This window comes from Lagopus muta, chromosome Z (genome assembly GCF_023343835.1).
Source record: "Lagopus muta isolate bLagMut1 chromosome Z, bLagMut1 primary, whole genome shotgun sequence".
Lineage (NCBI taxonomy): Eukaryota > Metazoa > Chordata > Aves > Galliformes > Phasianidae > Lagopus > Lagopus muta.
The window spans coordinates 40,299,858-40,313,981 of record NC_064472.1 but is presented as its reverse complement, the minus strand read 5'-3'; the positions used below and the strand labels follow the sequence as shown (position 1 = coordinate 40,313,981).

At 37.4% G+C, this 14,124-nt stretch overlaps 1 protein-coding gene across 2 annotated transcripts in view; it reads left to right on the top strand.

The window, feature by feature from the left end:
* SLC28A3 (solute carrier family 28 member 3) overlaps positions 1-14,124 on the top strand; it is a 40,076-nt gene that overhangs the window by 13,114 nt on the left and 12,838 nt on the right. For both annotated transcript variants that reach the window (XM_048930860.1, XM_048930861.1), the window contains 7 exons: positions 2,117-2,208; positions 3,673-3,862; positions 5,793-5,937; positions 7,429-7,542; positions 8,965-9,042; positions 12,493-12,573; positions 13,724-13,804. In XM_048930860.1, coding sequence (XP_048786817.1) covers positions 2,117-2,208; positions 3,673-3,862; positions 5,793-5,937; positions 7,429-7,542; positions 8,965-9,042; positions 12,493-12,573; positions 13,724-13,804 — 781 coding nt within the window. The remainder of the gene's footprint in view (positions 1-2,116; positions 2,209-3,672; positions 3,863-5,792; positions 5,938-7,428; positions 7,543-8,964; positions 9,043-12,492; positions 12,574-13,723; positions 13,805-14,124) is intronic.

The following is a 14,124-nucleotide window of genomic DNA, read 5'->3' as shown; positions in this document are numbered from 1 at the left end:
AATATTTAAGATATACTGGTATCAAAGTGATAATCACTAAACAGATAAAATAACAAGATAGAGAAAGATGTTAGATTAAATAAGAAATTACAAGGAGTTGTAATATTAAGTAGTGATTTAAAATCCCGAAAGACTCATAATACATAGTTCCAAATCAAAGCTAATTTTTTTTTTTTTTTTTTTTTTAATGTTGGTGGTGGTGGATGAACAATAAATTTGATAGTCACTCTGGATTGTTTGTGCATCTGTCTTTCATTTCTCCTTTTATTTCTTCTCTTGTATCTAATCTTGAATCTAATCTCACTGATGAGATTGAGTGGATAACCTAATTTTCTAACAAGTAAAAGCAAAGGACTGTGATCTGTAAGGCAAGAGGAATTCCTAGGAAGAAAAAATAAAAAATAAAAAACAACTGGAATATCAAAAGCAATCAAGATTTCTCAGAGATCCTGTTACTTTTTGAACTAATGAAGAAGAACGTTCCTTCTCTGCTGTTCTGACTACAAATGCAGTAGGGCAGAAAAGCAGGGTATTCATGCTGAATGTCAGCATGTATCTGACTCCAGATGCATCTGGTTTTTCAACACATACAGTCTGGACAATTAGCAGCTCTAAACATATTGTTGCTTTGATAGACTGCAAGGGTGTGAGACATGACTTTACAACAACATAAACTGTAGCTGTAATTTCCCTTTCAGTATGAGCAATACTAAGGGATTTATTTAGCTACAGCTTTTGTAACTAAAATACACCAACATCATCGGCATATTTCACATCAGAAATCTGTGCAGAATTATCATCTAAAATGCTGTTTTCCTAAATCTCAGCCTTCCTAGTGAAATCATTTTGTGTTACCACTAGTAAAATGAGAAAAGAACAGACACTAGAAAAACGTATTCAATATTAGAAATCGTTTTACCTCCTGTGAACTGAAGAGTCTTAGATGAAAGACTGGTGTACAAGGGCTGCTCCCAAAAAGTAATGCTTCCTACTTCTTTATGTTGGCCCACAACATTGCAGGGGGGTGTTGGTGACATGGTAGTAGAGGCTGAACCTTCCCACCAATATTCTGTTACCTTTTGTTGCCACGTGACTGCTTGCAGCAGGGAGGTAGTGTGAGAAAATGGCATCTGACAGGGAAGTGCTGATAGAGCAAAGATGTGGAACTGAATTCCTACATACAAAAAAAATCGAAACCACTAGCAGTCAATGATGCTTGCTGTGTATGGAGACCAAACAGTGGATGTGAGCACAGTGAGGCAATGGGTGATGCATTTCAGCGGTGATGACAGTGTTGAGAATAGCTGGATAGCCATGCAGATTTTTACAAGCACAGCACACAGACACATTGGTTAAATGCATGGATGATGGTGGTGACCATGTTGAAAAACAGGGCTTTGTAGCTGAGAATTTGCTCTATCAAAAAGATTTATTGTGCTCTTTGTAGCTGTTGTAGTTTCCATGGAAATAAATGACAGGCATTACTTCCAGAGCGACATAGGTAAGTAACAAATTTTAAAGTCGAGAAGCATCTGTGCACACTATAGTAAGATTTTTGCTTTGTATTGATTATTTTGCATCCACAAATGCAAAAGTGCAGGTGGAAGCTACAAGTCTTGAGACAAACTCTTACTGTCAAATTTTCCTACGAAATTCTCCTCTAACTTTGGGCCTTCACAACAATAGCAAAACTGCCACTCTGTGTAGCAGTGATAGACTGACTGTACTAACAATCTCTGTGAGTCTAGTAATGGGCACTGAATCTTTATCTAGTTTGCACTAACCTTGTAAACAGAGTTCCTCACAGAATTAGAGCTGGCAGAACTGGCCTGCTAACTTTGGTCCAACATGTAGATACCTGCTGGACTGGCCTGTTAGATAAACTGCTGGATTTTCCTTTTTAGTTGTCAAAGCAGAGAAATAATCAACAATCTTAGTAGACATCAAAATGATTTTCCTTAGCACTCATGGATCCAAATTCAGATTTTACTCCAGTTAAAAACATTCCAGTAGATAAATTTACTCCAGTAGTCAATTTAAACTGTTAATTCTGTGGAAACTAGTTTTTTATTTGCAGCTCAAGTTTCTGTTCTGTTTGTTTTTTATGTTTTCCTAGGCTTTTAGAAAAGAAATATGATAAAGCCTGCATTTTTTGCAAGAAATATAGAACCAGAATTAAGTATGTGATGTGCAGAATTTTAATAACAGGTACAGTATTTTACACCCAGTGTTGGTGAACCTTTATTTATTTACCTGTATGAGGTTGTAAACTGTGCTTGTCTTACATCTGACACACACAAAGAAGCTCTAACAACTACTCCTGACTCCCTTAAAAATGCATTTGAAATGAGGTTAAAATGAACTTAGTCCTAGGGAAAGCTCTAAAGTGCAAACCTTCGCTCATTTCCAAACATAACAAGATCACAGGCCTTGCTACAGTGCTCCTTCAGTATGTTTTATCTTTGACTATCTATTACTTAGGGCATAAGGGTTAGTTTAGTCTCTGTGTCTAATCAATTTCTAGCCCAGTCCATGTGGCTTGCAATTAAATTACAATGTCAGAAACATGCTCAAAACCATGAAATCACCCAGAAAGAATCATGGACTAACCTGGATGAGACTTACCTCCGCAGGAAATTAAAGTTTTTTGTTCTGACCTACGTCATGCAATAGCAACAGCAAATGTTTTCTATAGAAAATGTTCTGATGTATGTCAGCATGCACTGCAAAGTAATTCAAATATTCCTGCTTGTTGCTTTCCTAGTTATCCAGTAGATTGGTTTGTTTCCACTTCACCAAGTTTCTATTAGAGATCTTTCTTTCTACTTGAACACTTACTGAGAACATATAGACCTACAACATGTCTATGAGATAAGCATCAGCATAATATAAAGTGGGTATAAGAGAGTCTATTGCATAGTGAATATCCTGTCCTCCTAGCATCAGCTCATCTTTGTAATAGTCTAAGTGCATCTTGGCTCAAGAAAGGAGGTGAGGTCTAAGATTGTCAGGGATTTACATGTTAATTCTGTGAAAAACAGCTTGCCTAACAAAAATCTGTAGTTCTTTCTTACTTGCCATAGACAAAATTAGGTTATTATTTAAAAGCATTGAAAATTTCATTAGCAATGAAAGTACCAGATGACAGATTATTTCATTGCTACTTTATGAAATAGATAAATTACTTTTAAGTTTTCCAATTATTTCAGAGGCCCATCAAATCAGAAAATTGGCAAATGTTTCTACACATTTGTTCTGATCTTATTGGATAAACTCACCCTCTTGCGAAAGAAAGATCGATTTTTCTTAATTCACTGTTTTTAATATAGGATAAAGCATTTGTGCAGATGGTTTTATTTTCTCAAGTGATAAGTATATTTGATATGAATTTGACTTGGTGAAAGCATACATATTCTGCTTCCACAGAAGAAAGCCAAGAACAATTCCACCATTTCCAGCAGAACATTTTATATCAATGAGCATAAGTAACAACAATATCCGTGAAAGCAGAATTTCTCAGTATCTAAAATAAGAGTCAGAAAAGCACTCAAAGCACTCAAAGCTAAGCTCAGACCCGACTTTAGCCCATGCTCTTATCACTGAATTTAATATTTGATTCTCTCTATAAAGAGACAAGACATAACTGACATGTATAATTTTGTTTCTTGGCAGCTTATTTGGCAGCAGTTACTGCAGCCTGCAGCTTGAATTTTCAGAGAGCCTTGCCACTCTTCATCATTACTGTCCTAGCCATCTTCCTCATCTGCTGGGATTTTTTAGTAGCAAAGTATGAAGACAGAATTGCAGCATTTTTTTCCCCTGGAGAAAGATATTTGGAGAAACAGTGGTTTTGGCTAAAATGGTAAATATGAACGACTACTTACAAAAGAACAAAGTGTTAGTTTACTTTTACGGCTTTTTTTAAGCTTAAGGACCATAAACAAAGAAAGATAGATTAATCATAAAAAGTAAAACATTACTAGATAGTATACACAGACTAATAAATTACTTCCAGTTAAGACATGTTAGAAACATCCTTAACATTACAATGCAAAAGCTAGGTATAAAAATCTTAGCAGAAAGAGTAAAACAGTCTTCAAATTGAGGTATGTCGGGTTTGTTGCTGTGGAAGCATATGTCCAGAGAAGTTCAGGGATGCCATAGCCTTCTGTATTCATTCTACAAGCCAGAAATGCCATTGTCAGCTGCTCAGAGAACTGTGAATTTTGTGAAAAACAACAACAAAAATCACCTTAATTCTAACTTTAGTAGACTCTTAAATACCGAAATGTGTTATTGAAGCACTACTTGTTCACATATCCCCACAGAAATGAGCTAAGAGCTTTTCTGATTTAATCTTCAAAAGTCAAATCATAGCAGCCACATTTGATGTTGTAATAACATCATACAATCTTATTTGGAGTGGTAAACATTTATCTGGTAGATAACCTGCAGATACTTACATATGGAAGATTTTTATTCCAAATACTTCTTAACAACTATCAGGAGTATTTAACTTATTCCTGGGAAAACGAGGGATGAAAGGAGGCAGACTGAGATTCCAAAGACCAAGTGAAATGTCTTTAAAATAAAAAACAATTGTGCAATATCCTTCACTCTCGGCTGCATCACCTCGTCTCAGAGGGAGACAGAGCTGTAAGAAGGAATCATTGCAGGTTCGCAAAATAATGATGAATTAGTCTTTTTCTTAAGATTTTTAATTGGTTTGCCCCAAGAGAATAAATTTCAAAGAAAAATGCTACAAAGATTTTGGTCCTTTTTCTCTTGAGTCACATCAGGGAGCAGCTGCACCCGAAAACCTATGTTAGGCAATTTGGCAGGGGAAGGAACAAAAAGCGCTGGAGAGTCTTGGTGGGTAGATGGAACAACTCAGAGGCAGTAAATGCTGAATTAGGCAGGCTGCAATCTTTAAACAGCATGTTCCAGGTTAAGTGGTTAACTGTGGATCACAGATCACCAAGAGAAAGAAAGTCTCTCACGTGCAGAAGGTGCTATTCAGCATTGCAGGAGACAATTTTGTGAAGCTAGCCTGCAGTACTTGTGTTTTAGGTCAAAAAAAGAAGTTTACATAGGTAAATTTATTTAAATACCACTCCAATCAGTGGAACAGCAGTTGGACATAATCAATATGAAATAAATTGAACTGTGTTTAGTTTTCCCCTCTGTAAGCTATATGCTGTATTCCCCTATCTTTCAGACTGTTGTTAGGATAGTTGCCCTAATATGGAAACTGTGCATAGTTCTTTGTTAGTGGAGATTGATGGATACGTTGCTTTTGTCATGTAATTGCTGGGACTAAAAGTTGTTTTTCTAAACAGGCTACAGTCAGTTGGAAAGAAGTAAGCGGTTTGCAGCCTGCTCTTTAATGCTATGTATTTTCTGTGCACAAGGCAGCTTGAAATGAAGCTCCCGCCCAGATCCAACAAATTAGTCAGTGGGGAAGACATAAAGGAAAAAGAGAATGGAGTAGGAAAGGAGGGCATATTTTCACATTTCACTTAGTAGAAACAATGCCTAGTCACTTGTATTTTACTGAGTGTTCATCACTCCTCTGGGAGCACAGGTGCAAGACACTTCTGGTTGACACCGAGGGGTGTAGCAGTGAGAGCAGCACTAAAACAGGTTCCTGCTTTTGTACAACTAAATGTTTCAGCTTAATACTTGTGTTCAGAGATCTTTTTCACAGAGAAGTAAATGTCAGGGACAGATCGGAGGGAAGGAATCTCTGAAATCCTCCGCAATGTCATGCCTGACACTTTTTTATCTTGCAGGGTACTGTGTGCAGTTGTTATTGTAGCTATCATTTTCTGGCTCATCTTTGACACAGCAAGACAAGGATCCCACCAGCTGATCTCCTTTGGTGGGCTTGTGATGTATATTCTCTTGATGTTTATATTCTCCAAGTATCCAACAAGAGTGAGTATTTATTTTGGATCTTTCTTATTTTAAGTTTAATGTCTCAAAAACTGTTTCCCTGTTTAGGGCTAAGTTCAGTAACAGTAAAAGAAAACTCATTAAAACCAGAATTTAAGCTTGTCAGAGTACAGTGATGTGTTTCACTTTGGAGGAAAGCCATTTTGCTCTGACGTCTTGGGAAACATTCATGGGGCTGTATGAGCAACTGTCTCTTAATTGTTCGGGAGGCCATTTCCTGTCCTTTGTACCAGCAGAGCTGTGGGTGGGAACGCGTGTGCTTCCAGAGCGTGAATGCAAGCCTGAGCAGGTTGCTCTTTGCCTCTCATCCACAGCAGGCTTACCACAGCTTCCAGAACGTCGGGTTACAGTGACAGTGCACATTCTTGTCATGTTAAAGCACACTGCATGAACTGGAGCTCTTGTACTCTCATCAATTTCATTTCCATTGCAAATGCCAAGCTCAGTCCCACAGATTTCACTAACAAATTGTTACAGGCTCCCTGATGCCATTTACGTTAATTTTCCAACTGAGATTTCCACCATAATTCTCTGCACCACTGTGATATCACAAAAGCCATGGCAACTCCCACCTCAGCTTCCAAAAAACTTTGTGCTGTCCAACGGGTCCTGGTTACACTTAATTGGTTCATATTATTAAAATACCAACTGAATGAATTAACAAGAGCCATCTCAGCAATTTGTCTTGTTAATTATCAGATGCAGTTTTCACAAAATAAAATGAAGTTTTCCTGAGGCAGCAGAGCAGAAATCTGTGTGTGTAGCAAAGAGGGGCCATTCAAATACAGACACGGCTTTTCCTGTGGCTGACTGTGTCGCATGACTAGCAATAGCCAGCACTAAGTAGCTCCCAAGTATATAAGTTGGAGAAGACAAATATACAGCTGCAATTACTCAAACATATGATAAAGTCTGTGTAGAAATAATTTTTTTTTAATTAAAAAATCACCTTAGTTATTTCTTGTTGGATGATGATTCCAGTTTAAAAAGAAAAAAAAAAAAGGGAAAAAAAAAGAAACAACAACAACAAAAAAAAAACATGGAGAGGGAGAGAGGGAGAGAAGGAGGGAGGGAGGGAGGAGGATAAAGAAAGAGAGAGACAGGAAGAACCCTGTCAAAGTAACACTTGTCTGCTGCCATCATGTCTGTTTATTTCAACTTTAAACTGTAACACAGGAAGAACTGTCTCTCCTTTTATTATTACTTGCTTGCTTGCAATCTGTGTTGGTGAAATGGGCATGTTCACACTTATATAACCAGATTTTCAGCACTTATCTCAGATAGAGATAGCCACACCCCAGAGTTCTCCCATTAGGAGCGACTTATGCTCTGAGATCCTTGCTTTGGCAGCTGCTGCTACCCTGCAGACTAGCCAAACAATCCATTAAGCATTATATTAAGAAACATCTGAACTGTATTGTTACATATTAAACAACAAGAAGTTTCACCATTTTTACTTTCCTGTCCATCTAGGTTGCTTGGAGACCAGTGTTTTCAGGAATAGTAATGCAGTTTATTCTTGGGGTTCTTATCCTGAGGACAAAACTGGGGTTTGATATATTTAACTGGCTAGGCATTCAGATCCAGGTAAGCTACTGGACATAACTGTTTATTTCTGATGTCATTTTCTGTTTTGAGGCTCTTACCTAACAGTCAGGCAGTGCAACAATCTATTTGCCCCTAGATGTTTTTCCCTCATGAGGAAAACTGAGTTCTGAATAGTAAGTGACAACCTGCATTCAGTCTTCTCTTCTGTCTCACCGAGATACCACAAGACCACATGCAACAGGTTGATAAATACTGACCAGAATTTGTTAATGTCTTTACCTTCCTTGGGATAAAATCATATCTTGCAACCCTCCAAATGCAAAACTGCTTTTATCCTAGTTCCCTCATGGAAATACTAACACTTGGTCCAACACCAAAATTTCCCTCTAAAAATCTTGACATGCTGAAAAGCTTTGAGATTTAGCAAGCCTGAAAAACCACTATCTTCAGAACAGTTGTAGTTCCAGGGGCTTGTAAGACTTACCACAACATATAAGAAAGTAAGGAACAAGTAGAAGAATCCACCTCTGGGACAAAGCAAACCAGGTCACTGCAAACAGTAAGAGATCTCTAGAGGGGGACAGGATCGTAGGTATCTGTAAAGGTAGTCTGCAGACACAAAGGTTTTAAAAAGCTCGCTGTTGCAAAGTACTAAATAAGAAAAATCCAAAAATCAGACTAGAGAGTACTCACTGAAGGACATTCAGACTTTTCATCACAGAGTTACTATTTATGCATCAGTTCTTCACAGTACAGATAATTAAGTGCCTTTAAAGTAAGACAGGGCAGAATGTACTCTCTGCACAGGAGTGGAGGCACACATCTGACGTCTGTTTGCTGCTACCCTGCAAGCAACAGAAGTTACCTGGGTTTTGTCATTGGATTCTCAGCCTTCCCTTTCAGTTCCCACTGAAGCACATCTAGTGCCCCCTCTCATTAGCTCCATGTGGCTTATGGCCACTGTCATTGTAACTAGCAATTTACATCTCCATTTTACATTTTATCAGTGATAGCACATGTTGGTGTCAGGAATATAAGAATGAACCACAATACCAGAATTAAAAAGTAAAATCTTCTTTTATGTCAGCTTTTGACTGTTCTTTTTACAACTGATTACCTCAACCATCAAATCTCCCTTTCAAACAGTATCATTTATTGTACATATTTACATTGGGAGTGTAGAATACCACAGTATCAGGATTAAAAAATACATTCTCCTCTTAGTAAAGCAGGAAAACTTGTCCTGTGCTGTTCATTTACACAGTTGGAAATAGTATGCACTTGTGGCAGAACAGAGCAGAAACCCCTAACTGATGCAGCTCAGTTAAGCCTTGACCCATAAATAGCATAGCACAAGATCCTTGAACTGCACAAAATTGCTGCAACAAATCTAGCAGTATTGGTATGCTTTTTGTTGATGACACAGAGCCTATTACTAATTTCATTTTATTCTGTCTGTAGACTTTTCTGGAGTACTCTGACACAGGTGCTAAGTTTGTCTTCGGTGAAAAATACACAGATCATTTCTTTGCTTTTAAGGTAAGGTAGCTTTTATAAGTACAGTATGGGAAGTTAGGTTGCAGAAAGGAACAGAATGTTTGGGAAATATATGCATTATATGTCTTACTATAAGAGTATAGTAACCTGAGAGATCAGCTAAGAGGCAAACGCTTCCATATTTTATTCTGCATGTAAGATTTGGGAGTCTCATATATAATGGACTGTAGTTAGGGATCATGTAGTAATGGCTTTAAGTTAAAACAGTGTAGATTCCTGTTAGATGTAAGGGAACAATTCTTTACTAAGAGCATGGCAAGGCACAGGCTGCTCAGAGTATGTGAATGCCCTATCCATAGGGAGGTCAGGTTGGATAGGGCCCTGGGCAGTCTAATCTGGTGAAAGATGTCCTTTCCACTTTAAAGAAACATCATCTCCTGCCTACCTTCCTCATGTCTGCACAAGGTTCTATACTGTGCTATACTGTCATATCCTGAATTGCTGTATAGACCACTAAGTGACAGACATTGCCTATTTAGAAGTGGAAAGCCTAGGTGTATTTTCATACCAAGGAAAAGGTGCCCATGCAGAAGCAGGGAATACTGCAGGATTCACGTCTGCCAATAGCATGATCCCCAGATTCTCCATCTCTCCCTTAGAATTTGTTGGGAAAATGCTGAAATACAGCTCAAGTGCACTCTGCTCCATTACATGTGTCAGTGTTCTGCCTGGCTTTGTTACCACACATAGTTCCTGTCATGGCACATGCTTAGTTTGGAATCAAGAGCATTTATATGTTCAAAATAACAACACAACAAAAACACACTAAGTGTATCGGAATTCTGATAGGGGCCATTTCTCTGTCTAGCACTTTAGACATCTAATTATGGATTTACACAGCTTTTATCTTCTTTCTTACCTGGAGATATCAAAGCAGGATATTCTTACATTTTTCACAGTGAGCTCTATCACTTCTTAAAAGTAATTAAAAATGTTTTTACTACAAATATTCATAACAATTTGGGGATGGAATTGGCTGGTGTAGTCACCAAGCCACCACTCTCAAAATATCTGAAAAGTTGTGGCATTCAGGTCAAGTCCCCAGTGATTGGAAAAAAGGCAACATCACACACATTTTTAAGAAGAATAATAAAGATGACCCTGGGAACTACTGATTCGTCAGTCTCACCTCTGTGCCGGAAAATGTAATGGAGTAGATCCTCCTGGGAGCTCTGCTAAGGCAGGTGTAAAGCAGGGAGGTGGTGCGGGAGAGTTATCATGGCTTCACCAAGGGCAAGTCCTGTTTGACCAACCTAGTGATCTTTCGTGATACCTGTAACTGCTTCAAGCAAGGTAGCTAGATTTCTAAGCCTAGACTTCTAGCTCTTTGTTACAAATTGTACATAGAAGATACTGGCTTTTTCAGGGTACTCATTACATTTCTTCATCAGTTAAATCTTGCCTATCTAAAAGTATGTGGTAGGTACTAGAAACAGGAGACTGAACTTTCTGAATGTTTTTTCATGGAGAGAGATATAGTTCCATTAGTTTGACCGAGAAGGTATAATTACACTACAGGACCTATCTGTTCTTCCCCAAGTGGAAACATGCTAGCTGTTTATGGAGAGAAGATCCAAGATGAGGTCCATCTGACTTCTGTGTTGAATTTTCTTCCGTAGTTCTCAATCCACTTTCCTTGGCACTGACATCTTCTTCACCTACAGGTTCTACCTGTGTGTACCTTCAAGCTTAACTGATGAATAGGTTTTGTTTTAGTCAGTTGACTTTGATTTTCATTGCATTTATTTCTGCAGACAGTGTAATTGAAAATCCATTGCAATGCAGTGTGTTGCATGTAGCTGATTTCCATGTGCTTGTATTAATGATTTGCAAATATTTTCCATGTGATTTCGTTATGCCCTAGATGACTGTTAGCCTGAATAGATCATTAAAACAGCTATTTACCTATTAAACGGTTGCTGCTATTTTCTGATGAAGACATAACATATTTGGTACAACATTAAGTCACTGGGGATTTAGTTTAGCTTTAAAATAGTCTCCAGCTTTTTATGCAGTCAAGGCAGGAATTGTCACAACTGGAAAATAACCTCTCTGTTTCATAAAGAATAACTCTACATCCAGAACTGCCTGCAGCTCAGAAATGGAGAAGCGTGATTTACAGTTCTGCAGGTTATTTTCACAGGAAGAAGTGATTGAAGTGAGGCAAAGGGATGCTAGCTGTCACCTACCACAGACAGAACACGGGCTCCTCTCTCCTTCAGCCAAAAACATTCTGCTCCATCAACTGATAGCTCTTCTCATCCATCTGGAGTGAAAGACACTCATGATTTTAACTGACATACACAGCAGACTTTTGATTATCTAAATTGAGTTTCCAGGGTTTATCAAAATTGTTGATTGTATTAAGGAACAGCTTTAATTTGCTGGAAAGTTCTGAACTAACAATATTTTTTGTTTTTTTTTTTTGGTTTTCTTTTTCTTTTTTTTTTTTTTTTTTTTTTTTTTTTTCCATTCCGTTTACCTCTTTTATTTATGATATATTATGACCTTAGTTCAGCACACATAATACCTTACTATCCTTAGTGGCATGGTTTTAACCATCATTAATTTGTTTGACATATCCTGGAGACTTCTGAGATATTTTTTTTCTATTATTTTTTTCTATGAGTATAGAAATGAAGTGCTCCCATGTGTTTGACAACTTGAGAATTAAGTGATATTAATTTTATTCAAAGTGAAAAACTAGCACATAGTGGGTTAGACATTCTTGGAATTGTTTTAAATCATATGTTTAAGGAAAATGTTCCTTCTACTTCCACTGAAGGATACAAATTTGATTTTCCTTATATTTAATAAGTATAAATTTGTGAATTTGTTTTTAAGCAGAATGTGTCTGTACTTACAGTTACAGAGTTCTTCCATATGCCACACTCAATGTTATCAATATAATGGAATAACAAAACAGAGGATTTTACTATATTGTGTTATTAAGTGGCAGCTATACTGCTTGAGCTTTCTAAGCAAGCTGCCCTTTATTGTGGGAAATCGAGGTAGTTACAATTCCCATTAGAATCTCTCCATCTTCTGAAGGATTTCTGTCCCAGTACTTATATAGCTGTCTAAACAGGATTTTTTTTAAGAAATAAACACAGAGGAGCTGAACTCTGAATTCTATGCCATTGTATATATTTCATGGCTTTCAAAAGTCGGTGCATGTTTTAGAAAGTGCTAGTGCTCAGTAAATGTTTGAGCTCACATAAATACAGCTATAAACAAATACTTCACAGATAGACAATAAATAATTCCAGCACAAATACAACAATTCATGAAGGTTAGAAGTTTTACAGCATAGATGTAAACTTAATGATTAGTTTTCAAGACTTCTGAGTGTATCTCAAAAAACATGAGTCTACAGAATCATGGACAGGAAAACCATGCTAGAAGTTTAATGATTTTATGCTTCCCAATCAGGTCTTGCCAATTGTGGTTTTCTTCAGCACAGTAATGTCTATGCTTTATCACATTGGATTCATGCAGTGGCTTGTTGGAAAGGTAAGAATTGCTAACAGTAGGTTCTTGTTTGCCTAATATGAGACACCTTGAATGCCTGTATCCTTTCAGGGAAGACATATGGAAAGTAGTTTATTTTTAACCTGACAGTAGTTTTGAATGTCACCACTACAAAATTGTAAGTGACATCACCAAGCGCCGTTTCCACCCCAGACTGTACTGTTAATGCCACAGTAGCCAATGGCTTTGCATGGCTGCTCCTGAGCCCCTCAGATGCTATCCTTACCTAAATCTTCCTTTCCATCTGTCACATGTCCATTTTCCATCCCACAAAATGCAGGATTAAGGCTACATTGCAGCCAGTTGGATTGCTGCCTACTACAAAGTATTGCAGGAGTAATTGTGAACACCACCCACACACAGGCTGCCCAGAGAACTTGTCTCCTAATAAGATTACAGAATCACAGAATCAAAGAACCCTCTGAGTTGGAAGGGACCACAAGGATCAAGTCCAACTCCTGAATCCATACAGTACCACCCCAAAACCAAAGATTGGAAACTGTTTCCTCATCTCATACTTTGTCTTCGTTTTTGTCAGGTCATAGGTCTGCTGTCCAGTCTGTAAAGTTGGCTAGCAAGTCTACAATTAGTCTTTTACCTATGTGCCCGGTGAATTTATCAGATGAGGGAAAAGATCTTTTTATTGGTGACAATTACAGCTTATTTCTGAATAAACATGAAAAGTCCTTTGTCGTTCACATTTACAGGATTATTAAACAATAAGCACAAACTTCTCCAAGATGAAATACTGTGTACTAAAATTTTTGCTGTAATAAAATTCTGCATTTTGTTCCCCTTCACATGGTCAAAGTCCCTTTGGAAAGGTACATAAGTAATAATGACATATCAAAATATCTACTTCAGTTAATTTAGTTCAGCAGCTAGTGCCCAGGAGGAGCCTGAGGTCTTTCAGAATTTTACCCTCAGTTCTGTTAAATTATTCCTCCTTGTCTTATTTAAGCATGCTATTCCTAAATGAACACACATTATCTTGATGTTGAAATCATTAATATTAAATATTTATGGAGTCTCAGAGCCCTGATACTGACATGATTAATTCAAGAAGTTAATGGATCAGGCACACCAATGTGTTTATCTGTTTTTTCTTTTTTTTCACTTTTTATCACTTTAGGTTGGTTGGATAATGCAGATTTTTATGGGGACAACTCCTGTTGAGTCTCTTGTAGCTGCTGGTAACATATTTGTGGGACAGGTGAGTTTAAGCATGGAAAAACATGCTAGAATGAGATTACTGAATATTGTGAAATATAACTATTCAGCAAGCATCTGTGTATAAAAATTCAATTCAGATGAAGTAAGGACAATAGTACAGAAAGTCTGGTGGTTGATTTCCTGGAAGATAGAATTCTTCTAAGTTTATGTGTTGGCCACAACAGAACATACTTTTGGAAATATATCTGTTCCTGAAAGATGTTCAGATATAAATGTAGGTAATAGATCTCCCTTGTGAGACTACTACAAGGCTATAATTTTTTTTCTTTTTTTTTTTCTTCTTAAACTAAGGAGAAAAGA